This window comes from Daphnia magna, linkage group LG4 (assembly GCF_020631705.1).
Source record: "Daphnia magna isolate NIES linkage group LG4, ASM2063170v1.1, whole genome shotgun sequence".
NCBI lineage: Eukaryota > Metazoa > Arthropoda > Branchiopoda > Diplostraca > Daphniidae > Daphnia > Daphnia magna.
The window spans coordinates 12,495,378-12,522,292 of NC_059185.1; the positions used below are offsets into that span (position 1 = coordinate 12,495,378).

General features: G+C 39.2%; 3 protein-coding genes, 5 long non-coding RNA genes and 3 other non-coding genes across 30 annotated transcripts in view; 5 read left to right on the forward strand and 6 right to left on the reverse strand.

Moving 5' to 3' along the window:
• Positions 1–19,726, reverse strand: part of LOC116920267 (death-associated protein kinase 1) — a 61,118-nt gene extending 41,392 nt beyond the window's left edge. The window contains exons 1-7 of the mRNA XM_045171695.1: positions 19,452–19,726; positions 18,859–19,370; positions 18,666–18,790; positions 17,905–18,605; positions 17,324–17,829; positions 17,131–17,255; positions 17,051–17,066 (exon numbers count right to left, since the gene is read on the reverse strand). Of these exons, the coding sequence (XP_045027630.1) occupies positions 17,051–17,066; positions 17,131–17,255; positions 17,324–17,829; positions 17,905–18,605; positions 18,666–18,790; positions 18,859–19,370; positions 19,452–19,615 (2,149 nt within the window). The 5' untranslated portion in view covers positions 19,616–19,726. The remainder of the gene's footprint in view (positions 1–17,050; positions 17,067–17,130; positions 17,256–17,323; positions 17,830–17,904; positions 18,606–18,665; positions 18,791–18,858; positions 19,371–19,451) is intronic.
• On the reverse strand, positions 1,733–2,410 carry LOC116920506. The gene is made up of 3 exons (XR_004392740.2): positions 2,326–2,410; positions 2,041–2,251; positions 1,733–1,886 (listed from the first exon to the last, which is right to left on the reverse strand). It is a non-coding gene; the product is annotated as an uncharacterized LOC116920506 (long non-coding RNA).
• LOC116920237 (rho GTPase-activating protein conundrum) lies at positions 2,127–4,642 on the forward strand. Its single transcript, XM_045171718.1, is given in 9 exon segments — positions 2,127–2,263; positions 2,342–2,595; positions 2,717–2,956; positions 3,049–3,330; positions 3,398–3,631; positions 3,704–3,968; positions 4,027–4,262; positions 4,360–4,429; positions 4,432–4,642. Coding segments are annotated over 9 exon segments (1,743 nt in total). The 5' UTR covers positions 2,127–2,145; the 3' UTR covers positions 4,476–4,642.
• On the reverse strand, positions 4,520–8,388 carry LOC116920446. Of its 6 annotated transcripts, none has more exons than XR_006644842.1 (12): positions 8,249–8,388; positions 8,023–8,172; positions 7,785–7,963; positions 7,443–7,721; positions 7,267–7,374; positions 6,980–7,205; positions 6,181–6,502; positions 5,987–6,084; positions 5,739–5,885; positions 5,530–5,657; positions 5,225–5,419; positions 4,520–5,144 (listed from the first exon to the last, which is right to left on the reverse strand). It is a non-coding gene; the product is annotated as an uncharacterized LOC116920446 (long non-coding RNA). The 6 variants fall into 6 exon arrangements; XR_006644844.1 differs by having other exon boundaries at positions 4,520–4,880; positions 4,959–5,144; positions 5,987–6,502; XR_006644841.1 differs by having other exon boundaries at positions 4,520–4,889; positions 4,959–5,144; positions 5,987–6,502.
• Positions 6,210–6,281, forward strand: Trnaq-uug. Its single transcript has one exon. It is a non-coding gene; the product is annotated as a tRNA-Gln (tRNA).
• Trnaq-uug lies at positions 6,433–6,504 on the forward strand. The gene has a single exon. It is a non-coding gene; the product is annotated as a tRNA-Gln (tRNA).
• Positions 8,272–10,985, forward strand: LOC116920438 (putative ankyrin repeat protein RF_0381). Of its 2 annotated transcripts, XM_045171753.1 has the most exons (5): positions 8,272–8,390; positions 8,912–8,981; positions 9,073–9,717; positions 9,857–9,972; positions 10,031–10,985. In XM_045171753.1, the coding sequence occupies exons 3-5, from the start codon at positions 9,672–9,674 to the stop codon at positions 10,793–10,795; spliced, it is 927 nt and encodes a 308-aa protein (XP_045027688.1). In that variant the 5' UTR covers positions 8,272–8,390; positions 8,912–8,981; positions 9,073–9,671; the 3' UTR covers positions 10,796–10,985. The 2 variants fall into 2 exon arrangements, with proteins under 2 accessions (XP_045027688.1, XP_045027689.1); XM_045171754.1 differs by lacking the exon at positions 8,272–8,390 and having other exon boundaries at positions 8,579–9,792.
• On the reverse strand, positions 9,787–13,051 carry LOC123471001. Its single transcript, XR_006644848.1, has 3 exons — positions 11,876–13,051; positions 10,982–11,806; positions 9,787–10,912 (listed from the first exon to the last, which is right to left on the reverse strand). It is a non-coding gene; the product is annotated as an uncharacterized LOC123471001 (long non-coding RNA).
• Trnar-ccu lies at positions 11,873–11,945 on the reverse strand. Its single transcript has one exon. It is a non-coding gene; the product is annotated as a tRNA-Arg (tRNA).
• On the forward strand, positions 13,594–26,077 carry LOC116920675. Of its 10 annotated transcripts, none has more exons than XR_006644756.1 (11): positions 13,596–13,610; positions 21,338–22,092; positions 22,324–22,600; positions 22,665–22,867; positions 23,157–24,870; positions 24,939–25,001; positions 25,060–25,189; positions 25,254–25,367; positions 25,432–25,503; positions 25,578–25,682; positions 25,785–26,077. It is a non-coding gene; the product is annotated as an uncharacterized LOC116920675 (long non-coding RNA). The 10 variants fall into 10 exon arrangements; XR_006644760.1 differs by lacking the exon at positions 13,596–13,610 and having other exon boundaries at positions 21,744–21,882; positions 21,951–22,092; XR_006644763.1 differs by lacking the exon at positions 21,338–22,092 and having other exon boundaries at positions 13,594–13,610; positions 22,483–22,600.
• On the reverse strand, positions 25,409–26,807 carry LOC123470996. 5 transcript variants are annotated; one of them, XR_006644785.1, is made up of 4 exons: positions 26,402–26,807; positions 26,245–26,329; positions 25,764–26,180; positions 25,409–25,694 (listed from the first exon to the last, which is right to left on the reverse strand). It is a non-coding gene; the product is annotated as an uncharacterized LOC123470996 (long non-coding RNA). The 5 variants fall into 5 exon arrangements; XR_006644784.1 differs by having other exon boundaries at positions 26,263–26,329; positions 26,402–26,806; XR_006644786.1 differs by lacking the exon at positions 26,245–26,329 and having other exon boundaries at positions 26,402–26,805.
• Between the last annotated feature and the right edge of the window lie 108 nt (positions 26,808–26,915).

The following is a 26,915-nucleotide window of genomic DNA, read 5'->3' on the forward strand; positions in this document are numbered from 1 at the left end:
AGCTAACACTCGACTGGCCAGATTGAGAACAAGTCCTACTTCTTTAATTTCTTCTTTTCTATGTCAAAATGATTTGCGTGAGCGCTGCATAATCCAAGGGCTTTACTGCTTTACTCAACTGTGTTATTTTCTTTATTTCCTCAACTCCTTTTTATTTTATTTTTTGCGTCACAACTCTCCCTCCTTTACCGCCTCAATTTCAGCCCCTTTTGCATTATAAGAATTCTTCATTAATCATGCCGTCGCGCAACAGATGGCCCCGTCAGGTTGCCCACCTGTACACGCACAAAACTTTTAAACAAAAACAAAACGGAGGCAATATGACTGGTAGCTTTTTTCGTGATTTCCCCTCCACCCCACCCCACCTGTTACAATGCCCCGCGTCAAGTCAAAACCCACCCCCCAGCGGCTAAGTTCTTTTTGTTGCAACCCGCCTTTTTATTTGATGTGTACACCATCACGTTCTGTGTCTCTCTCTCTCTCTCTTTCCCGCGTGTGGCACCAGCCCACCTGCTGGCCGGTTTCAAAAGTCCAATGCTCTTTCTCCTTCTCTCCGACAACGGGCGAAGGGGACAGTACAAGTTTCAGTGTTGTTCGTACCTTGGTGATAGCAAGACGTGCTTTTCGACTCGGTTGTTGTTTTTCTTCCCTCTCTCTCTCTGCGCTCCCCTTCGCCCAGTCTGTGCAGCACGTTTGAAAAAAAAAAAAAGAAAATTGTGGAACAATCGAACGAAATTTTAAACCCCTTTCTTTCAGACCGAAAATTTCATTGAAGGGAAATTTAATTCAGCGCATGATTTTTTTCGCTACATCCGATTAACATGATCAAGTGAATTGGTGGCCCTTTATTCCCGTAATGGACGTTGTGAGACATCCTGTTTGAGATAGTAAACGCATGGGGAGTTATAAACAAAAAAAAAAAAATATTGCCTGTTATCAGTGAAGTATTTGATAAAACCAACCAGGATTTGGGTTGGTAACAACGATAAAAGAAAAAAGGAAAAAGAATTTCACATCCGTTACCCGCCTTCTAAATGAAACTTTTTCATTCGATAAATTACAAGTTGGATCGAGCTGCTGGCGGACTTTTACCGCAACCCGCTTTATCAGCATCTCATTAAGCCTCGACAAAACGTGGTAAGTGAAAAACAAAAATGTTTTAAGACACACACACACACACAAAATTGGCTAAACAAGACGAGAAAAAAAAAAAAGAGAGTGCAAGTGAATTCAAAAGGCAAACGAGTACATAATCATCGTTTTTCCCAATAAGTAGGTCACTTTGTTTTTTACGATCGTCTGCTTTGTTAAATTTAATTATCTCCTACTCCCTCAAGGTGAATTTTCTGAAGTTAATTACTTGATGATCCTATCCTGCCCTGCGTCGTTTTCACTTTGAACAGATAAAAACGCTTTCTGGAGGGCTTTTGTCGGCACGAAATGTTGTCTTTCTTATTGCTCTTATTGCTAATAAAAGTGCACGTCTGATAAGAAGGGTCAATATAGCAATTACCTACGCGATAATGTGACTTTTCTTTATAAAGCCCTTTTAACTTTCCCAAAACTCTGTGATTGGCTTCACCAATTCCCCTTTTTTATTTTCCGGCCGTAATTTTTAACTATCCACACATTTTTTCTGTCTTTAAGGAAAAAAAAAAAAGAATCAACCTTTTTCGCTTGGCTAGGTCTATTCTCATAGTAAAACAACACATACCTAAGTGTCAGTTGGGTATAATTTTGTAGTATTTTTTATTTTTTTTTATCGGTTTTCCTTTTCATCGAATTCTCTTTTTCTCCCACATCTATCGAATTTTTTCGGAATGCGCGTCGGGTGTTCGATGTAGTGTGAAAGTTCCTTATTCCTTTGCATCGCACGACGGCAGACGCTTTAAAAAAGGAACACAAAAAAAAACGGGGAGAAAATAGCGTGTCTCGTCTCGAGCAACAAAACAAAAATGCTTCCGGCCAAGTTTAGAAAGTGAAGAAGCAACTCCGTTCCTTATTATGTATCATTACTAAACGAGGAAAGATTATTCTTACCTTTCTTTTGCAGACGAAAAGAAGGGAAAGTTTTGATTTTCTTTCTCCTTTTCACCTTTGCGGCCTCGCGTTGAAAGAAGGAACGTCTCCATTTGGACTTGTTCCATGGCGGCTGTCGAGGGGGAATCCCATCTGGACGATGGCTGGGGCGCGGAGAACCACGACGGGTCAATGGTTGAAATCACATCATCCGAAGACGAGTTACTATCACCTACACCGGAAGGTTCAAACGCAAATGTCACAAACAAAAAACTTGAAAATATCCGTTATTCATTCTACGATTACCTATTTGATTTGGCAGAGGCGGAAGAAGCCGCTACTTGGCTAATCGACGTCGGATTGGGCGACATTGTCGACAACCTGATGGAAAACAATCAATTAGTGACGGAAACCAGTCTAGCAAATGCCGTAATAGAAGACAATCTGACGAGTAATCAATACCAAACGATCCGGCGACGAGTGGAGACTCTTCGCGTCACATTAAAGAGCCGTAAAACTCGAACTGGAGCTGGCCAACAGAGGCCCGACTGCCGCGACATTTTCCGTGATCCAGAGGTCAGTACTAAGAGAAGAAACACACAGAAAGATAAAGATAATATTTTGGATTGAGACCAACTAACGGACATTGGTGGTGGTGGTGGTCGTCGTTATTTTTGTGCACGAAAAACATGACCAGGCTAGCCATAGCGGCGGATCGAGTGGCCGCTCGCGATCAGCCACCCCTGACTCGTTGGACACGGACTCGTTGAAAACATCAACCGAGAATTTGATAGGAGAGGGACTAACAATCAGTCCGGCAGTCTCGCCAAAAACTTGGTCGCGCTCCGGTAGCCAAGACGATGGCGAGCATTTATCCAATCGATTTCAAAGCAGCTGCCTGAATGACGATGATGCGGCAACTATTTCGAGCAACAAAGTACAGCACTATTTAGGCTGCTATTTGAACATTTTCTTTCTTAGAATTTACCTTTTCAAACTGGACTTAATTTTGTTTCTTTGTGTAAGCAGATCTTTCACCTGGATTCGTTCCTTCCGACTCCTACTCATAGATCAGAGGCGAGAAGACGTAGTTTTAATCAAATTGATGGCATAAAACAGTCATTTAAACCGTCTCGGCCGGGATTTTTCAGCCCAGCAACCGAAGGTCACGTAGCTGCAGTTGATAAGCAGGGGATCGAGATTGTCAAGTTCAAACTGGTTGGTACACTCTCGTCGGCTTCGCTCTACAGTCAAAGGAGAAACAGCGATCAATTCGAGGATGTTTCAGAGCTACTTCCGGTTACGCAACAGGTTTGATTCATGTGATGAGATCACCTGTTAATAGAAGTTTTAATGTTCCATTGTCTTATATTCTCAGCCGAGAATTTCCCTAGAAGACGGGCTGAACCATACACAAAAGAGAAAATTACGTCAATTGGCTCTCCTGGAACTGACCGCCTTAATGGATAAGTATGGACTGACCATAAGGAAACGAAGCAGGCTCAGAGTCCGTAGTTTCGCACAGGCAAGCAGAGAGAGGAATGTTTTTGGAGTACCTTTGAAAAAACTAGTGGAAAAAGATCAAGCAAGAATACCAATTATCTTTACAATGGTGAATAATTTTTTAAAATGCACACATGATTGAAAGTTTCCTTGAACCAAATCACTTGTGGCCTACCAATAGTTAATAGAGCAGCTGAGAAATAGACGACTGGATGAAGAAGGACTGCTACGAGTACCTGGCAATAAACAAAAGATGCTAGCTATGCAAAAGCTGATGGAAAACCAATGGAAGAATAATGTTGATGCTAGAGGGATACAAACCGTGAAAAATGTGTTGGACAGCTCTGGCCCTCATGAGGTTGCCTGCCTCTTGAAAACATTCTTGAGGCAGCTACCTGAATCGCTTTTCACACAAGACTGTTTAGACTTGTTTGCTCAAGTTGGGGGTATGTAACAACAACAAAATATGAACATCACAATACCAATTTTAATGTTCGTGTACAGACATGACCATCTTCGACGACCAGATATGGGCACTTAACCTTTTGATTATCCAGCTTCCCGACGTCAATTACCAGACACTTCGATTGTTGCTCAGATTTCTCAAGGACGTCGTGGATCACCAGGCTCATAACAGGATGACAGTCAACAACGTGGCCACGGTGATGGGACCAAACCTTTTCCCACCCAGAATAAGTAAAGCAAGTACCAAATCCAACATGGAATCATTAACAGACGGGGTAAGCCTACTTCACACCCTCAATAACTAAGCTCAATCGCAAATGACTTTTGAAAAATGAAACTAGACGCTCTAAATCAATGCCTTTGATATGACAGATGGCCTACGCCGCGAAAACTAACCGCATAACTGAGATGCTCGTCACCCACCAAGACGAACTTTTCTCTATTCCCCGGAAATATTACTGCAATTATCTCGTATCAAAGTCAAATAGTTAAACATTTTCTAGTACGTAAACGTTTATGAAAATCCGTGCAATATGTGTAAAGCCTGCTTAAGTTGTTTATAGTTGACATTTGATGATGCAAAACAGTATGCATGTCGGTTACTACACTGAGATTTGTAAATACATAAAAATAATTTGCCGTTTCCCTGGAAAAACAATGATCTAATTCCTTGAACACCACTGTACCAAAATCCTTAAAAATATTAAAGTCAAGTACAGGAAACAAATTATAATTGGCGTGGCTAGCCAATGCAAGGTCTCTATGATCAATTCCGTTGGGTGCCATTGCCAGTGAAGCTTTTCATTGGATTACCTTCACCTGGAATCTCCATGGATTGCGCCCATAGCATCACCCTTTTCGTATAGAACTCTCAAAAGACTTTTGTTTCGTATCTGGTTTTACTTGTTTGAAATGTAGATCACAATTAATGTAACGAATTACTTGTTGAGCCGACCTGACCTGAAACTCACCGGAAGTGAAACCAATCTTAGTAAGGGTTGTTTCATGACAGAAACCATCGCCATTCCAGGCACATATGTTGATCGACAGCAATATTATTGTCCACAGGTCCAAGAGTCTCACACGATACAGAGTTTCACAATTCTGAAGCGCAGATCTATGTCCTTGATGTCCCTAGTGCACGAGAATATGCAAAACTGACCACGATATGTGGTCACGAAGCAAAGCTAATGACGAAGTAAATCAGAAATACTCGGTATAATTTAATGATAAATACCGTTGGGGACAGAGAACGAAGTTGGCCTCTTTTCCTTCTTCAGATTACGCAAATTTATTACAGAAGAGATTGTAGTGGGGTTCTTGCCGCCGATAATAGGGAACAAGTCCATAATCCGTCCCTCTCTGCACATTTATGGCAAACAACTCGAAGCCGTGCTTTGATTTCTTTAGTTAGAACGAAAAGATTGTTAACCTGTTGAACGACATTTTTTAAAGAAAGGAGAAAGGTACAGATAATTATGAGTTCTTATTATAATTTTGACTTGAATGGCGAAGGACGTATCCCACTTTCATGTGCATTACCACATTCAACAGCGTTTTGTTTGCCGAACATCACAAAGCAAACGGGTTGAAGTTTTGACCAACTGTGCGCTATCAACACTGCACCTCTGCGCTCCATCAAATCTTGCTTCACTATGGTTGAATAGTTGCTATAAAATGAATGAGAGAGGTTCATACAATCATAAACGTGCGAGACGCTCAAAAGGAATCAATTGCTGTCATTCAAATACTTTTCACTCTTTTTCTTTACAACATCTGTAGCGTGCTGTGACCAGAACGGTAAGCGGCCGTGGAAAACTCGTTAGAAACTCTAGCGACAGATTCCTTGTTGTATAGCTTAAGTGGCCTCAATTTCAGGTGTTCAGCCAACTCTTCCCCTGCAACATTATTTTTTCGTACACGTTAAATTGCGCTTTTCTTAACAGGGGCATGTCGGCAACATATGGTGATTGTTCCACATTGAAATAATAATAAATACCCGGCAGTAAAGACGGGAATCCGTTGTAGGTTATAAGCTGGACTTAGGCAATGATGATTCTGCGGCTTTCTTCGTAAGTGCTTGCATTTTCCCAGTGGCTATTGCAGTCACGCGATGCAAACAATAACGCATGTTTGATATGGTTGGGTTCATTCATCAGCACGGTACCAACGAAACCAATTGGATATACAGACCTCATGACTAGAGAAGACATTTTGTTCAAGGTTCTATGGTGTAATGGTTAGCACTCAGGACTTTGAATCCTGCGATCCGAGTTCAACCCTCGGTAGAACCTAAAATTTTTATTTAGCTTTTTTCCCACTGTCCAATTTAATTTGGGTGATCATCTGAACCCCACAAGAACCACGTGTGGCGTAATGACTTCCATTTGTTCATTCACTCCAAAACTTCGGGTATCAGATCAGCTGGAAAGAACTTTATTGTACGGTTCTATGGTGTAATGGTTAGCACTCAGGACTTTGAATCCTGCGATCCGAGTTCAACCCTCGGTAGAACCTAGAAATATTATCTTGTTTTTTTAATGTAAAACGTGATTATCCTTGCAATTTAAATGCCGAATCACTATAATTAATCAAAGCAAATATTTTCCGTGCGTTCAAACAAACGAAAATGTACAACAAGCTCATTATTCCAAGGATGCCAAAGCACGCCGTGGGCGGTTACCGGAACACGAACATTGTGTGACAATACTTGCCCCTCTCTCCCCTTTTTAAACATATTGGTTTGTTTATTTCTTAAATAACAAAAGAATGCGGGTGCATTTCCAACTACTTTTGAAAAAAATTAATTAAAAACGAAAACCAGTTTAGCTTGCTTAAAGCACTGCATAACTACGCGATTGAGGCGCATTCATATTGTTTCCCAATCACAAATTTTCGATTTTTAAAAATTCTACCCACATTTGAAGGTTTTTCTGTCAACTTAGAATTTAAAGTTAAAAAATATTCGCTCACTGAAACGAAAGTTGATTACCAGCATTAAAGTAGCAGCAGCTCCTTCCGATAAATTGCGTCACCGTTGCATCCTTCTTTCGAGTCGGCTGAACCGGAGAGCATGTAAAGGACACGATGCAATCGTTTTCTCATATTCAGCATTTACACAAGCCCTTGTTTGGACACCGGACACGAGACGTGTGGTAGTATAAATCACCCATTTGTTTATTTAGATATGGACGCTCGAGTAAATTGCTCCCTTTTACCTAGAAATTGCGAAATAAATTAAATTAGTCAATAAATTTCTATTTTTCAAGGTTGTTATACTTATATGCCGCTGAACGAATAGAGCCCGTGCTCTTATCGGCTAGAACGGATCAGCTTTCATCACACGAATGTGAGAACATTGAGGCGAAGGTTATGGCACCATATATGCTGTATAAATAAACTAATTATGTTTCAATTCTCGTATTGTAAATCGAAGAAAATTTGTTGGAAATAACCTGGGGAAAAATCGTCCTTTTTAATACCGCACCTTTAGTCGAGCAAGTATCTGTCAAATCCTTATCTCGAAATTGACCCCAAGAGAGAAACAACAGGGGTTGTATAGTCTTAATAGCGATGGTGCCGCTTTGTCGATGAATTAGTGATCGATTTCTCTTTGTGATCTGTCTAATGACATCTATCTGGTCATCTTTGACGAAAAGGCATCAGCATAAAACCGCGAAAGGACTGAAAACATGCTTTTCTTGAAGAAACGGGAAAGACAATGCAGCTGCCATCTAGCGACCGAAATGTTATGTCAATCAAACAGCTTTCGTTATAGTTGGCTGATTGTAACATACCCATTATTTGAAACGTGGAATTGTATGTTGCATTGGTGGATTGCAGATTATCTTCAGTGAGGAAGCATGATTCTAATAGATATTGATCCTAGTTTTGTAAAGGTCACATTGAATTGTTATCGGATTTAGATCGTTTGACGACCAAGGTCACAAAAATCGAAATAGTGAAAAAAGCAGACCTAGGAACAAAAACAAGGGTAACGGTAAATTTCTAATGACAAAGCGAGTGATATTATACCGTAAAGTCTGGTGCATAGACGTTGTGTCCAACGACGATTACATTCGACGCTTCACTGCTGGGATAACGTATTGGTGTTCAAAACGAAACTGTTGTAAGCGTTCATCTCGAGATATATAAGTCACTCGAAATTCCAACACACAAGAATAACTTTAAAGGAAGAACCAACGAAAGTATTAGATGGTATCGTCAGAAAATAGAAAGTCTAATAGATGCTTCTTGTTACCACTTGATTTGGCGCCACCAAACAATCACCCAGGGCTTCCATTCCTGCTGTAATGACGTCAGCTTTGTCAAGACTCGTTATTACGAGTTTACGACCAACTGCCAAATTCTTCCTTACTTTCCCAGCAGATTAAAGGTAAAAGGTAAGCCATCAAGGACCCCGTTGACCTCAACTATACACTTGATATAATCTAATAAGTAATAACTGCCCGAGTGGTCAACTTAAGTCCTGATTACATACTGTAGTGGCAGCAGTGTCAAGGTCTGCCATTACGCATAAAACCGTCATTTGTTTTTTTTATATTTATTGTTATTATTTTTTTACTTATCAATAACTTTTTCTGTTTAGTTTTTTCTGCGTAAATAAGCTGTAAACATGACCAAGGACACTAAGTAAAGTTAAAACAAACAACGATTCTTGGCCTATTTGAGCCACTCAATGTTACTTACATCCAGTCATACAATTTTCACGCTTTGAAATTAAATTAATTTACTGTTTTTGCAGTTACGCCGTTTTCGAATTTGCAATACATGAACGTAACTAGTCATATTTTCCGAAACGTGATCTTCAATAGTACTTTTTAATGGGAGTAGATCTTCTTTGTTGCATCCTGTTTGTTCATAGACTCAATTGTTTACTAACAGCCTTTGATACCTGAGACAGAAAAGTGATGCCATTACTGGAAAGCACAGTGAGTCAACCAAAGGATGTTTCACAAGATAGTGGACAACATGTAAGTTCTCAATATTGGTGGTGTTACATTAATCATCAACTTTATGCTTAAGTTAATCTGAATGATAATCTCAAAGTGGTTCTGATTGCAGATAAGTGATATTTCACCAAGCAGATTGCACAAATCCATGTCAGGTTCAATCGTGATTTTAAGTGTCCTAACATTCTTTTTCAACTAATGTCATTGCCATTCAGTTTGATTTGATCACAATGATCTTATTAGGAGAAGTATCTCTGGTTTAGCGTTTGTTGGTGCACATAAACATTAAACAAACATTCAAAAGACCTGAACTAACCAGTGTTCACCAATTTCGCCAACGCACAGGCGTTTCAGATATTTGGCTATTTGATTGTGCAGCGTCTCTTAGAACCAGCCCTTTCTGAATTCGGATGACCCTCAAAATAACAGAGGACCTATGGCGCGTCTTGTCGGTTTCTTCAGTTACCTTTAGGTCTCGGTACACATCCATTCCAAGAACTTAATTCAGCGAGGCATTAATCCTACACATATGTCCTCCTTTTGGTGCGATGGGCTGGCCAACATGACGAGATAACCATCGAATGGGCAAACTTTCCAGAAAAATCGATGTATGTGGAACGTGGATGCCGACGAGAGCCAGAGGACATACAAATTGGTTGGCCCAATAATTACAGAAATTTCTAGAAGAGTGTCAGGGGACATTCAAGAGCGATGTCTTTCCAAAAGGCGTCGTCTTTGGTTGTCTGTCCTTGCACAGGTGACATCTCTACGATACAAATAAATCTGAAATTCGTAAGAGCGTAATTTGAAAAAAAACTCAACGACATGCAGAGTAACTTTAATTTATTACAATAACTTTGTATTCTCTTAACTATTACTAAAATCTTTTATTGTAGAAATGGACGGTGAACTACGCACGGAAGATCTACCCGGAAAAATGTTGAAAGATGACCATAATAGGAGAACTACACTGACAGAAGTCGTCGTTCAACTAAAACCCATAAACAACGTGGTATGCAAGTTTTATGCAATTCGAGCAATCACCTGAATAACTGTCTATTTATTCTTAGGTTGCTGAAAAAGAAGCAGAATTGCGTCAATTATGTGCTACTGAATTTTCGCCTGCTTTAATCAAAAACATCAAAGACTTAATTCACCTCGGAATCGACGTGAATGCAAATGGAGAAGAAGAAAGGAACGCGATGCATTATTTGTGCGAATACAATTCAAGTTCCAACCTAATCGACGCTATGAAACTGTTGGTCGAAGCCGGAATCGACGTTAACGCAAAGGAAAAGGACGGATGGAGTGCGCTCCATTTTTTATGTGAAAACAATTCAAGTTCAAACTTGATCGGCGCAATCGAACTCTTGATCCAATCCGGAATCGACGTGAACGCAACAGACATGGATGGATGGAATGCGCTTCATTTTCTATGTCGTTTTCATTCAAGCTCAGACTTGATCACAGCAATTGAAATCTTAATCAAAAACGGAATCGACGTAAACGCCAACGACAACAAAGGGTGGAATGCGCTCCATTTTTTGTGTCGACACAATTTAAGCTCAACCTTAACCGACGCAGTTAAGATCTTAATTCAACATGGGATCAATGTGAACACGAAGACCAACAATGGATCGAATGCGCTCCATTATCTTTGCCGAAATAATTCAAGCTCGAACTTGATCGACGTCATTCGGATCCTAATCCAAAAGGGAATACGCGTCAAATGCAATGGCCACGATGCACGATCTATATTACGCGGACGTCATGGAATATGCAACCTGGACGGAATCGTGAAAATCCTGAACGTAGCAGCTCGTGGACAAGGTTAAGGCAACAATGATTAAACGCTCTTTCCGAACTTGAACGGTAAGTTAACCAAAACGTATCCGTAGGTAGACTAAATTTGTTTTTCCTATTATTTGTACTGTTGGCTGCAATCATTATATCTTTAAGGAGAAACAATGTAGTTAGGGTAAAAGCTCAAATAAATCATGTTGAATAATACATAGATTTACCTTTCGTGAGACTGGAACTTGTAATGCCTTGCTCAGGAAATAAGTGTGTAAGCAATAGAGGATTCACAACATATTGATTGTAATTAAGTTGCACGTATTTGATCAACAGCAAATTTGTCCTGCATCCACCACAGTATGGACGAAATCAAACCACGGATACTTTACCTGAATTTCCAACTTACCTCTGTATTTCTTTTTATTTAAAAATCCCGTTCACGTCTCAGAAATGATCAAATCTCTTAAAGAGATACCAAACTTGTCGCCTGTTTTTCTTCAGATTTATCTTTCTCCGTCTTTTAAAGTTTTTCACGAGTCTCTTTCCTGAACATCTTCGCTGATAATCGCTCAACGTACTCACCACGATCCCTCTGCGGTTTCTGAGTGCCTGACTTGGCCGATTTCGGAGCTCAGACCTAAAATGACTGTGGAGAGTTCCTACCCGCTTGCAGAAATGCGGCACCGGCTTCCGTCCAAGCGCAGTGGGATGCAACCACACGAGTAGACCGGACGGCCGAGGTGTAACCACTTTCTTGTGGTTGGTTCGTCTTGTGATGATGGCAGAGAGTGTTGAGGATTGTTGAAAGTTTTTCGGTGAGACGGTGAGTCAACTTCGTTTACAGGAAGGTTTTGTCCTTTAATGAGTTGTTTCCAGTGCTAGAGGTGCGCTATACTTGGGTGATGCTTGAAGTTTGGGTTCATCTCATACTGATACAATAAATGAATTTGGTTCCAGCATTTGTGCTTTGAGTTTTTGTTTTCTTCTGCAATTGACTTACGTTGCTCGTTACGCTGCTTTTACCCGGTATTATCATCCAGAACAGATACCTGTTATAAGTATACATGATTACACATAGACTGTGGTACTAAATAATTAAACAAGAGATGAGTCATTACCTCTGGCGAGACTCGAACTCGCAATCCCCGGCTTAGGAGGCCGGTGCCTTATCCATTAGGCCACAGAGGCTGATGATGATAATTAAAGAAGCTCAAAAGTGCATCAGCTTTTTCCAGTCCAATTCTTATAAACATGGAACAGTACACACAAGAGCATCCTTAGTGCATCAGTCAATGGAATGTTTACCAAAGTTGACTGAAATTTTCTTTGATCAAGGCAAGCTAGCTCCACTTCGAATGTATCCGACTTGTTACATCCACACCGGAGGTTGACATTGTCCTTGACTAATGCGCGATCCTGTTGTCGCCTTCTGATTATGGTTAGTCGTACGTCTCGTCCCTGTGATTGCTAATCGAGTTGTATCACATCCGCAGTCTAATTCTTTGACTTCTGTCTCAAAGGTCTCGGTGTCTGCAGAACAAGTTATGGTACGACGGTTTTGACATCCGGTGAAGTTCCAGGATGAGAGAATACGTCTGAGCCGATTTCTTTAGCCATCCACATTTCGATTTCGCAGTAGATGTGAAATAATTACAAGCGACACCTTGACACAAACTGGATCGTCCAAAACAGCAAGATTCGAGTGGGACGTGTATGACTCCAGCAAAATTCTAAAACCAGGACTATTTTCACAAGACGTTAGTGTCCATTTCAAACAAGGATTTGTTTTAGATGGGAAAAAAGACGTGGACGGAGATCAAATAAATTCATTCAAGGAGAGAGAAGAGCCATCAAGGGCTTAACTGGTTCACTAGATGATGTTTTCCTTGCGACTTGGTTCATTGCTGATTGAGGAGAATCAGCAAGTGACTTCATCATCATCATCTAAACCCACTTACCCAACAAAAGACGTCAAACACTATGGCAAGCCAAATGGTGCGAGTGCAAATATCAATAGAGGAATGGCAATAAACAGCAGTCACCTCTGTTACAATAAATGAGAATAAATGAAAGTAACTCTGATTCTTGGAAAGACATTTGCTACGTAACACAAACAGCATGGCCTCGTTGATAGAACATTGTTTTCCTTGAAATATATCACATACCGTTTACTTGAATGATGAAGACTTTCAGCGACGTAAAACTAATGACTTACAACACACGGAATGAAATTTACTAAGACGTTAATCAAAACGTGAACAAACAATAGAAGGGAAGCACCAGAATTAAATGAACTTTTCAATCTTACCCCTCCTAATGCAGGCTAAAACGCTTGCAGGGGAGGTATCAGCAAGCGATCGGCCATCACAAGGTCAGGACCTGCCCCTCACACAAGGAAAACTGCCCCCCCCCCCTAGGGATAAGAAAAAAATTGGCGCTCATCAACTACATCAAGTCATCATATGCATTGTGACCGACATCCGAGCTGGCTGTGGCATGTCGTTTCTGCATGGCTCTCTGCTTAAACTAACTGGTTTAAGTGTTTATTACAAAAGTTTTCAGCCGTATTCGGCTACAACAGTTAAGTGTTGAAATCCGGTGATGTATCAAGTGTTACTTGAGGTGCTGAACAATCTATTGACTGGCTTTTATTCATCCAGTTCAACAATCAGCACTTACTTAATTTTTGACCAGAGAGAAAGAACAGCAACGGCAAAACGATCAGCTGATTGTCATTTGGCGGGAATGCAGCAGCCCCACCTAATCGCCCATGGTGTTTCATTTAATTTGTGGTTGGCTGCGCTGCGTTTGAATGCAATTCAAGGCGACAGAAGTTCTCTGCTCCATTTCCAGGTCAGTTTTTAGACATTTTTTTGTGTCATCGCAATTTGACTTTTGAGAAGTGCCTCAAATCTTGACCCCCTTTCCAAATTGCAATCGTTTTGGCTTTTCCTTCCATTGATTATTGAGAAATTTTTGCAAATGATGCAGTTAAAGAATGACCTGAGTCCTTTTGTAAACTCATATGGCGCTCGTATTTCGCTCTTATTTCGCCATTTTGGCGCCATTTCTGCTGCGATATTGTCATAGAGTGGGAAAGGGCAATAGCTGACATCACATTTGATCTGACTAAGAATACGGGCCTTTTTTCAGTTATAATTGGGGAGAGGTAAAAGATTAGCTGTTTCCTGCCGACTTCATTTCATTGATTTTTTGCACTTATAAAAACTTAAACTTAATAAAAATTTAAATAACATAATATTAATATTTATAATATTAATTTAGATGAAATAATAAGTATAAAAAAATAATAATTTCATATGAATATTAAAATAAAAACTTGACTTGTGTAAACTTTTGTAGGTCACGGCAGTGAAATTGTCATTTTCTCATTTTCACGATAGACGTCTGCTCTTTTAATAAACTATCAAATCAATTATTTAGAAGCAAAATTAGGCTAAAACAAATGGCCAGACGTCGTCAGGATGTAATAATATGGGGGTTTTAAACATTTGAATTATCAAATTGCTGGGCTATTTAAGTAAGTCACGCACCGCGGACACTTCACTTGAGCCATTTTTATTTTTGTTTTGTTTCACTGTTAATTTTATGGAAAATCAGTCTGTAAATTAGCATTGAGTTTTAAACCAACGATAAGTGTTTAATGGCCTTGCAATATTTGAAATTTTGTTTGTTTGTTTCTTTATTTTTTCTTGTGGTTCTCCATATGAAAAAGTTGTTTTTTATTTGCCCCTTAGTGGACGAAGAAAACTTCTTCAATCGTAAAACAGCATCTTTGTATTTCTTATCTAAATATGCTCGTTAATTCTATCATTTTCTAATTTACGCACATGCGGTTTGCAACAAGGCAACGTTTGGTGCTTTCAACTCGATTTCACTTCACTTTTACTCTTCTATTTTACCAGCTCCACCACTCGAGGAATTTAAAAATGGTCGAATGAGTTGCATTCAACTTGGCTAAAGGGATAATGAATTGACAACACGGCGATTCAGTCACATTTTTGTATTTTTGAAAGGAAGAGTCAATCAGTCGGTGTGTTACAGCCGAGAAAGCGAGAAATTTGACAATTTTAGTGGTTAAAGATTTCGAGTATGAGACACTCGCCTTATTTTAATATCACCATTTCGACTTTCCCAGTCGGCCTCAAACGTTTGCAAGGCGACAGAAGTTCTCTATTCCATTTCCAGGTCAGTTTTTAGACATTTCTTTTTTATGTCATTGCAATTTGACTTTTGAGAAGCGCCTCAAATCTTTACCTCCTATTCAAATTGCAATCGTTTTGGGTTTTTCTTTCCATTTATTTAAGGGAATTACTTGCAAATGATGACCTGAATCTCACAAATCATCGGCCCTGACTTTCAGTATCTTCTTCTCTGGCCACAATACGCCATTTCTGATGCGATCGCGTCATAGAGTGGGGGGGGGAGGGCTGTTGTTGACATCGTATGGCTCAATCTGACCAAGAATGCGGACCTGTTTTTAAGTTATAAATGGGGAAGGATCAGAGATTAACTTTTTCCCAATCAGAATCTCCTGTTGTCCTAAACTTTTGAAGGTCACGGCAATAGAAATTGTCATTTTCTCGATAGACGTCTGCTCTTTTAATAAATCATCAAATCAATTATTTAGAAGCCCAAAATTAGGCTAAAAACAAATGACCAGACATGGTCAGGATGTAATAATATGGGGGTTTAAAACAATCATCGATACATTTGAATTATCAAATGGCTCGGCTGTTAATGTGAGTCACGCACCGCGGACATTTGACTTGAGGCCATTTTGATTGTTTTGTTTCACTGTCATTTTATGAACAAAAATCAGTCTGTAAATTAGCATTGAGTTTTAAAACAAACGATAAGTGTTGAATGACCTTGCAACATTTTTCAATTTTTTTGTTTGTTTGTTTATTTTTTCTTGTGGTTGTCGATATGAAAAAAATGTTTTTATTTGGCCTTTGGTGGACTAAGAAAATTTGCTCAATCATAACACAGAATCTTTGTATTTCTCATCTGGATTTTCTCGTAATTCTATCATTTCGTATTTTACGCATTAGCAAGGAGCAACACCCTGGCCTTGGTTTCGTCGCCTTCATTTTGTCAGATCAATCGGTTTGCAACAAGCCAATGTTTGGTGCTTTCTACTTGATTTCACTTCACTTTTACTCTTCTATTTCACCAGCTCTACCCCTCGAGTCTATTTCCTTTTCTTATCTTCAGCGTTTACTCGATTTCTTTTCTTACTTTCTTTCATTTCAAAGTCATTTCGTCGATGACCACAGGGAATTTAAAAATCGTCGAATGAGTTGCATTCAAATTGACCTCAAAGATAATGAATTGACAACACTCCACGGCGATTCAGTCTGATTTTTGTATTTCTGAAAGGCAAGTCAATCAGTCGGTGTGTAACAGCCGAGAAAGCGAGAAATTTTACAATTTAGTGGTTAAAGATTTCGAGTATGAGACAATCGCCTTATTTTTTTATTTCACCGTCGGCTAAGCGGATTGCATCGCAAGGAATTGAGTCAGGATTCAAACGAGAGCGGCTTCGTCCAGTAGTTTTAGGATTTCGTCCTTGTTTTCTGTTCCATTGTCCGAGCGAAAAATAGAGCGCGCATCGTGGCCATCGGATACGACAGGAATTCCCAGTTGGATGAAGAGTTTAATGGCGTCGAGTAAATTCGAGTTTGAATAGTTTCGACACAAAAAATGGAGCGCATTCCATCCATTGTTGTCCTTTGAATTGACATCAATTCCCAGTTGGGTTAAGAGTCGAATTGCGTCGATTAAATTCGAGTTTGAATTGAATCGACACAAATAATGGAGCACATTCCGTCCATCTTTGTCCTTTGAATTGACATCAATTCCCTCGCGGATTAAGAGTTTAATGGCGTCGAGTAAATTCGAGTTTGAATTGTTTTGACACACACAATGGAGCGCATTCCATCCCCTTAAGTCCTTTGCATTGACGTCAATTCCCAGTTGGATGAAGAGGCGAATTGCGTCGGTTAAATTCGAGTTTGAATTAAATCGACACAATAAATGGAGCGCATTCAATCCACCGTTGATATTTTCATTGACATCAATTCCCAGTTGGATTAAGAGTTGAATTGCGTCGAGTAAATTCGAGTTTGAATTGAATCGACACAAATAATGGAGCACATTCTGTCCATATTTGTCCTTTGCATTGACATCAATTCCCAGTTGGATAAAGTTTTTAATTTTTTCTATTAGACCAGACGAAGAGTCACGGGCACATAGTCGACGCAATTCTCCTTCTTTTTCAGTGAGCTAGATTGGTCAAATTTACGATTAGGTTGTTTCTTCCTTATTTAGGAAATAATATTAATATTACCTTATTGTTGATGGATTCCAGTTGTTCGACGACTTCTTTCGAAGTTTTTCTTTTTTGCGGGTCGTCTTCCAACATTTTCATTAGTAAGTCATCTGCATAATATTTGCGCAATTCGCCATTAATTTCTATAGTAAAGCAACAAACTCTTTATTATTAAAAAATAAAAATTGTATGGAATTAAATTGGGAATTACTTTGCATATTCACCGGATTTTTTTCAATTATATTTATGTGAATTTCTGTTTCGCTGGAACCGTAAAGATGTTCTCCCTTCAAGAAAAGATAACCGAAAACGAGTCCCAGGACAAACACATCGCTCTGGACGGTGCCCCAAAACTCTTCCTGTTCCGCCTTTTCTTCTTTGATGAGCTTTTTCAGCACTTCCGGTGCGTACCAAGATCTGGTTCCTCTCACTCCAGTCCACGAGTGTAATCCCTTTTCATTGACGGATTTGGCCAGTCCAAAATCAGACCATTTGATTATTATCTCTTCATTTTTGCCAGGACTTTTCATGATGAGGATGTTACTCGGTTTAATGTCTCGATAAATTAATTTCTTTGAATGGATGTATTCCAGTCCTTTAGCTAATTGGGAAAAAACTACGATTTGACGTGGCATAGGTCCATCGTATTTTTTACGATTATCCAACTCCAAAAACAGTTGATCTAAAGAAGCGACACATAATTCCAATGCGTAGTACCTTGAACACGTTAACGAAAACAAAAAATCAATTTTGAAATTATGTTTTTATTAGAAACGATAAAAAATATGTTACATAAAGTCGTTGTCCTTTTCATAGTGAAGAAGTTTGACGATGTTTGGATGTTCTAACTTGAGCATTGCTTCTTCTTCTCTTTCGTCGACTTCAAGTAATTCAACTCTTTTTACTGCGACTTCACGACCTCCAAACTTTCCTTTAAATACGTATGCAAAGCCACCTCGCCCGAGTAAAGCATCGCGGTCGAACCGAATTTTCATTTCCTTCTTATCTTTGTTTTGTAAATAATAAAACGCACTCCATCCGTCGTTGTCCTTTGTCATCAGATCCAATCCAAGTTCCGTAAAAATTGTAACTGCGTCGGTTAAATTGGGTCTTGCATTGTATCGACACAAATAATGAAGAGCATTTGATCCATCGTTGGTCGTAGCTTTCGCGTCGATTCCGGATTGAATCAAGATTTGTATTGCTTCAATTAAGTTTTGGCTTGAATGATATCGACACAAAAAGTGAATTGCATTCAATCCATCGTTGTCCCTTGCATTCACGTCGGTTTTGTTTTCGATGAGAAGTTTAATGGCGTCGGTTAATTTTGTGCTGGAATAGTTTTGACACAAAGCATGGAGCGCATTCCTTCCATCGTCGTCCTTTGCGTTCAGATTAATTCCGAACGGAATGAAGTTTCTGATTGTTTTCGTTAGATCCGATTGAGAGTCACGCCCACACAATTGGATTAATTCTTTTTCTTTTTCAGCGAGCTAAATTGAATTAATTGACATTTGTAAAGATGGGGTCGACTTGCATTAAATCGGTCATACCTTCTCCTTGATGGCTTTTAGTTGACTAACGACTTGTGTTGATGTCATCCTTTTACCAGGGTCGCTTTCCAACATTTTTTTCAATAGGTCATTCTCGTAAAAAGCGCGTAATTTGCCATCGATTTCTAAAATTTAGTCAAGATCTATTCAGTTACAAAAAAACCAATGGATTCTTGTCTGTACGAGGAATTACTTTGCATGTTGATGGGATTCCCTTTAATTATGTTTTGGGAAATTTTTTTTTCATTTTTCATGGATCCGTAGAGATGTTCGCCGTTCAAGAAAAGAGTTCCGAAAACGAGTCCTTGGGCAAAGACGTCGCTCATGGCGGTCTCTATGTAACTGTTTTCTTCTACGTCTCTTTTACGTTTTCTTGTTAATTGCAACTCGGGTGCCAACCACGCGTTATTTCTCCCGACTTTATTTGTATTCCCTCTTCCTCGTTCACTGACGTTTCTGGTCAGTTCAAAGTTAGCCCATTTGAGAGTTGTCTCATCATTGCCACCAGATTCAACCGAGATCAGAACATTTTCTGGTTGGATGTCTCCGTGAACTAAATTTTGTGAATGAATGTGCTGGAGACCAGAAGCCAATTGAAGCAGAGCATCGATATGTTGTGGCATAGGTCCTTTGTATTTTTTGGGATCATTCGGGTCTAGGAACAGCTGATCTAAAGAAGTGACACACGGTTCCAATTCATAAAAGCTGGCAACGTGATAATGAAAACAAAATCAAATCATTTTTTATGTAGAATTGCCAAGAAAAAAAAAAAAAGAAATATCTTACACGTAGTCGTCGTCATTTACACAGCGAAAATGTTTGACGATGTTTGGATGATTTAACTTTAGCATAGCTTCTTCTTTATTTTTGTGGACACGATATACCATAACTCTTTCAACATCTCGACCTCCGGAATTTCTTTCAAACACCTGACCTAAGTGATCCTCCATTTTCTCAAAACTCACAAAATACAGGATCGGTAAATAGTTCCGCAATAAACAGTTGTCGAATGACGATGTTGCGATGGCTTCCTTCTAGTCCTATACGCAAATGGCCAACGCCCTAAGTTGATAACGTTTTATTTTCGAACAGCGCATTAAGATGTAATCTACTGGTTAGGTTTATCAGCAGGGAAAAGTGTCTCTTTCACAACGATTCAAGATCGATAAATAAGTTATATATTTGTGAAAATAATGAAGATCCTATGAATAAGTATGACATTTTCCATTTGCCATCATTGGCTCTAAAATATAAATAAAAAGTTTCGATTTTCTTTTCTTTGTTTTTATTAATTTAAAATTTTTTCTTTGTGATTTTTGGATGTGAAATATTTCCATTTTTGGTTATATAAATCATATTCGTTATCGTCGTATTACCATGTGCTTATCTACATGTAGTCATCAACGAATATGCGCCACTGCTCGTATCGATGATCAAGTATCCCTCCCCTCCCCCTCTTTTTGTTTCTATTTGTATGTGTTTTATTTTTTTTGCTGCTCCCCTAAGCAGGAGACGTTTCTCCTATTTTAAATTCATGATCTAACCTTCAGTTGATTCCGTCAATTGCCTTTCGACAAAATGAACTGAATAAACCAGGTTAATTATTTCTTATGTAAGCCCCTCTTTTTGTAGTTTATTTCTACGCATTTCTAATTTTATGCAAACAAACCGACAAGTGTTTACATTTTTTTAAAACCTGTTAATGTTAGCCCAACATATGAGGCAGTTGACTGGGAACAACAAAGTTTTCAAATTATCAGCTGGGATTTTTCCGTTGGCCAATCCACTGATCTTGACGTGTGTTGACGCTGTTTGGCCCAATCTTTTAAACAGCAATTTTCAACTACGTACGAAATAGGGACTGATTTAAAGGCTTCACGTGCAGTCGTGGAGGATGGACTGGACGTGGACGTGGACGAGCCGTCAGCCGTTTGCCCATTTCAAATGGCTCATTTGTTTGATGAAAACTAAAGTGGGCAATGCTGGGCTGTCAATCAAACATGAAAGCAGTAGGCTATGGATGGAAGAGTTGGATGTCCAAAATTGAAACAACTTTTTAAGATTTAAAACTGTTTCTATTTGACTCTTTATAGTCTATAATATAAATTTAGAGTCTTGATCACCCTTGCCTTGTTTTAATTTATTTTATTAATTTAAAAAAATTTCTTGGTGATTATTGGATGTGAAATATTTCCATTTTTGGTTATAGATGTATCCGTTATCGTCGTATTACCATGGAAACAATGAGCATATCTACTCATTTATTTTTTAAAATGCTGCTCTCCTAAGTAGGACACGTTTCTTCTATTTTAAATTCACGATCTAACATTCCATTGATTCCGTCAATTGCGTTTCGAACAAACGAACTGAATTAACCAAGCTCGATCCGGCTCGACCAAGCTTATATTATTTCAAGCAGTTAGCAACCCCCTTTTTTTTAAATCGCTTCTACGCATTTTGAATTTGGTACAAAGAAATCGACAAAAGTGTTTACATTTCTTTTTCAACCTGTTAATGTCAGCCCAATATCTGTGGCATTTGACTGGGAACGACAAAGTTTTGAAACAATCAGCCGGGATTTTTTCGTTGGCCAATCCACTTATCTTGACGTTTGTGTCGACGCTTTTTGGCCCAATCTTCGTTACAGCGATTTTTAAATGTTTACGAAATAGGGGCTGGTTTAAAGGCTACAACGTGGGTGGACCATTTGACAAGACGAATACCATAGGAGTTGGGCATCCGCCATTGTCTCCTACAGAAAGCCTTGCAGTTACGTGGCCATGTTACCAACTGCGACATGTCTGAATCTCATTCACCTTATTTGTTACCAATATTTTTGCCACCGCTGTTTCTTTATAAGATTTAAATTCGTGCTGGATGTTGAGCATGATGGAATTACGTTTTGTTCTTGTATTCTCCCCCCCCCCCCATGTGTTTCCTAGTAAACAATAGCCTATTTCTCAAAACAAAACCAGAGTCATAGCATGGTGTAAAAGGGGGGGAGAATTATATTATATTTTTCCCTTTTACACCATGGTCATAGTCCATTTCCATGAGCCCATGATTTTCCTTGCCTTAACGGTGCAAGTTGGCAACGTTGCTAACGGGGCGTATTCTAGAGCTCGAAGTCGAAAAAGGAGATGTGTTGGATTATTGTGGCTCTTGTATGTTTATAAGGTTTTAGATGACTTTGATTTGGAATTAAATGTGTGGATTGGTACAGAATGTGATTCACAATGTGTACAACTTACCTTCATAATGATTACTTAAAATGATATCATTTAGAAGTGGTTGGTTTTTGGATGCTAGTTGGATCGTGAGCGAGAAAAAGCCACGACCCGATCGCCATTTAAAATTGAAACATACGTGGGTGGCTTTGATACGGTCTGGCTGTTGCATCATGGCAGACTTATTGTTCTGTCCAAAGGTAGTTGTTTTTCTTTTATCAGTTTAATTTACTGTATTGTTTACTTGGTTTTTCTAGTTTTGTTTGCTAGCTGTTATTCGACAATTCTAGCCCGGCTTCTGTTTCCTACCTCTCATTTTCCATGTCACCCACTCACTTTATCCACCGTTTTCTGTTTTCTCGTTGCGTTTCGACTACGAGCTGAGCTTTTTTCAATTGCTGCGAATTTTGGTTTACTGTTTGGATTATTAGGATTCGTTGCTGGAAGAAAAAGGCGCTCAGATCAAAAACACAGAACAAAACCATCTTGTTAGCACTTGTAGTGGAAAGCAAAGAATTCCCGCGTGAAATTCTGATCATTTAAATGCTATTTTGTGTTCTATGAATAATCTGTGTTCTTTGGAAATACAGATACTCTTACATGATTATATTTTCCAATCGAAATGATTGGACAGCGATTCCATCCGGCCATCACATCGCATGTCGTCGATTGAAGAAAGAAGGTGTGGTACCAACCAAAAAATTTGAGGTAAATGAAATCAAAATTAGTTGTTCCGTACGTTGTTAAAATGCCTTCCATCTTCTTGTTCTAGAGTCGCCACAAAGAGGGATTGAACCAAGACGTCTCGTTTGAACGGACGTCCTGGAGGCATGTCCCTGTTTGCGTGCTCGCATCATCTGGATCCGTGCCATAACCCACAGCCACTTCAGAGAAATCCATTGGACGTTATCCATGTCGCTGAACAGCCAGTGGCAAACACTAGGGATCATCTTGCAACGCTACTATATGAAACAGGTAATAATGTGATAATCCAGTTAAAGATATGTTTCTCAGTTAGTATAGATGACTGGATCCTAGCACATCCACCAGATTCCTTAATGGATGGTTTTAAAAAATTGTTTTATACACCAAAAGGAATATTGGTTGTTTCACTGTGCTGTTTGCAAAGGTTCAGCCCTTCCTGTTTGGGTTTGCCTTTTGTTCCTTCGTTTTTTTTAAAGAGTCAAACTCGAATTGGGTTTAGTTTAAGGAGATTTTGGATATAATGTTACCTTCTGTTTTTTTTTTGTTTTTTTCTTTTAAGGTTTTTAGTGGTTCATTCCTGAATAGTATGTTTAGTACTACGGAAAAACTAAAAAAGGATTGTAGGAGAGGTGACAGGACAGCGGTCGATTGTAGAGGTTTCTTTTACTTCTGCTATAGCAGTATTAACATTTTCTAAACTCACAATTAGTGGGAACCTGCCGCCCGACGATGAATCGTCCAAGTCCTAGCTGGTAATTCTTTTCTGGATTCGACAGAGAAAACCTGTAATCCCCTGGATGCGGCTGGAAAATTGTTGTCATTCCGTGGTATTGAAGGCGGGAGTGCAAAATCCATAAACTAATCGCCTATTGTAAACAAAACGTCTGTCGATGGAAAAGAGAAGAAACAAAAACACAGTTTGTTCTTCGTATTTTGTAATTGTTAACCCAATGTTTGTGTTTTTCCTTCGTGAATTTGTTCGGTATCGTATTAAAGGCAGTTGAACAGGCTTCAAACAATTGATAGGAGATGCAGATATACAATCTACACCCGTTTATTTCTATGTCCAAAAACAACGTCAACTGTCTACTGATACCGAGAAAATCCCTTTTGAAAGTGTAAAAGTCAACCAGATGGTGCGATGAACGAAACAGCGGGAATATTCACGACGTCCGTCAATGGGACCTGTTTCTTTTCGTTCACGGGAACTGTCAACTTTGTATCGACTTCCGTTAGTTGAAAAACTTACAATGTTCAGTTGATATTGAATGACGTGGACGTCGGTTATGCGTTAATTGACGAAAGTAACACTGCAGATTCCCACAACGATTCCTTGCACTTGGAAGCGATGCTCGTTTTGACAAGGGGCGATTAAATCTGGCCCAAGTCTATTCAGCCACCCGGCATCTCACTGGAGGGTTACGGTTATAGGCCTATTCATTTTACGAGCATGGTGATGTCAGAGAAAATTTTCTCCGCTGCTTAATTGTTGATTGTTGTGAAAGTCATTCTGTAATGGGAGAAAATCAAATAAAATGTCTCACCAGTCCGTTTGTTGCGCTTCCACATTTCGTTCTCTTTAGGAAACGGTCTTCCGGTTAGGGACCATGTCTTTCATCTCAACGATATACTGAAAACTATGGTGGTCCGAGACTTTGATGATGATTTGATTATAAATTAATGCAATCGATCGAACTCAGACACGATTGATCGGGTGTAGTTGATTACACCGAATATGAATACAAGAAATCGGTGCGTATAACCCGATTAAAAACCCCGATAGTACCCCTCTCTACCACGCTTACCTTGATTTTTACCTCGATTCCTCACCTGAAACTTGGTTATTCTTCACTGTCCCATGTGGCGAATTCATTTTTTTCGATTGAGGTACAAGGTTAATTAACAAGCTAACATTTTTCTTTTTATGACGCTACCTGGGAAAATTCTAAACTTTTTAAATAGGAGAGTTCAACATCGTCGTAGGCTCCTAGTTGCCATATCCTATCTTTTCAGAGGCAACAATATGGCAACTATGGCAACCGGTTTTACCAACATTTATTTTTTCTTTTTCCAAAAAAAAAAAAAAATCTCTACTCTTTCGCCATCTAGCGGTCGATCTTGAACTCGGTTTCCCAAGTGATTTATTCCCTTTGTGTGACATTGCACTATTGCAGTTGCAGTCGAAGTCCTCGCGTTGCTGAGTCCCTCAAACAGCCTGCTGATTTCTGAGCACAACATCAATCTTAAGTGATTTCGTCGGCCGAAAGCGTCAGGTACAACACCTCTTACTCATCATTATTAATTATTATGTGTTAGCCTTACACCTTATTTTTACTTTAAGACGTTGAATTCTGAGCACAGCATCACCATGGCTCAAAATTATTTGGTCGGCCGAAAGCGTCAGGTACAACACTTATTAATCATTATTATGCGTTAGCCTTACATCTTATTTTTACCTTCAGACATTGAATTCACCATCTGATAAGGGTATGAAGGTGAATTCCATCAGTGCTGTACTTAAACATTCTCTGTCAGTAGTTCCATGTCCAGACAGGACAGAACATCTATGGGATAGAATCATATGCTACGTTGGTAAGTGTTACGCAGTGTGCTTTCATTATAGTTAATACTAATAGCAGTCTCGTGTTTTATTCAGGACTTGGTTATTCAGTGAGAAGAATAACGTGAGCTGTACTTAAACATTCTCTGTCAGTAGTTCCATGTCCAGACGGGACAGAACATCTATGGGATAGAATCATATGCTACGTTGGTAAGTGTTACGCAGTGTGCTTTCATTATAGTTAATACTAATAGCAGTCTCGTGTTTTATTCAGGACTTGGTTATTCAGTGAGAAGAATAACATGAGAAGAATAACAACACACAACATTTCTCATTAGACTTGCAGGTGGGCATCATTTAAGAATGATTTACCTTTTTTATACTTAAGAAAACCCCTTGAAAGTTCTTCTTCGCGTTCAGTTAGGGATGACGACTTCAAAGACAAAACATCTGGAACAGGTTGGAAAGAATTGCTTCTCGTTCCTTCCAACAACCGGCTTTTCGTAACAACTGTTTCTATCTCTCGTAAATGCAATGCTAACACATAACAAAAAGCAGACTCCATTTTAAAAAGTAAAACAACCAAGTTAACAATCTTCTTATTACCGTTCTTTCCCTTTTCATTAGGTTTCACCATGTTGAATTCAACTTGACCGACATCAGCAGTACTGCAGGAGCGACGCTTTCACTTTCAGAGCCTCAGGAACGCGAGGACTTCGACTGCAGTATCACACAAAGAGACAGTGTTGCCACGAAAAAAATCATGATCGGGATCGTTTACTGTTATATTAAAGTCTGTTGGAGACAATGTTGTCATAACATGCTGCAAAACTCTCCCTGTAACAATTTCCCCTCCACTTTCTTTAATGTAACTTTGCAATTCTTCTACACAAAGAGAAATACAGATGGGAAATAACAAATGTGACACAAGAAATCATTCATTTGTAGAAATGAATCGGAATCTTTCCAATACCAAAAGTCAGCATCATTGCCTGCGAGCCTGCCAATGTTTTCCGTACTTGCCTTCAAATATAAAGTTTGGTCATTGATGTACATCACAATTGAAAATATATCCAACCTATGTTACATAATTTGTATTTCTTACTATGCATTGTGCTACTTTCATGTAGTTGAGGCCAACAGGTTGCACAGGTTACCCTAACCCCATTACTCTTGGAGTATATGTTATGCAGTAAACTTTTAATGCAAAGCACAAGTAGGACTGTAGGAGATTTAGTAGCTACTTTTTATTTTCGTTGCTTTCTGTCATTGGGCGATTTGCGCAGTTAATAGACCGGCCGAATAGCAGCTGGCGCTGGCCACACCGTCTCGGACGTGGTAAACCGTTTACGAGTACCGTGGCGTGTAGTATGCAAACGGGAATTTTAGAGGTACCCAAAAGAGTATTAATGACAAACTGTGATGTACTCTGTGAAACTTTACCTAGTGCGCCTGCGAATGTTGAATGTTGAATTCAATTTGACCGACATCAGCCGGACTGCAGGAGCACTGTTTTAGGGATTCAGCAACGCGAGCACTTCGACTGCACATAATAAAGGGAATAAATCACTTGGGAAATAATAAAGGGAATAAATCACTAAGCAACGCGAGCACTTCGACTGCACATAATAAAGGGAATAAATCACTTGGGAAACCGAGTTCAAGATCGACCGCTAGATGGCGAAAGAGTAGAGATTTTTTTTTTTTTGGGGAAAAAGAAAAAATAAATGTTGGTAAAACCGGTTGCCATACAACAAC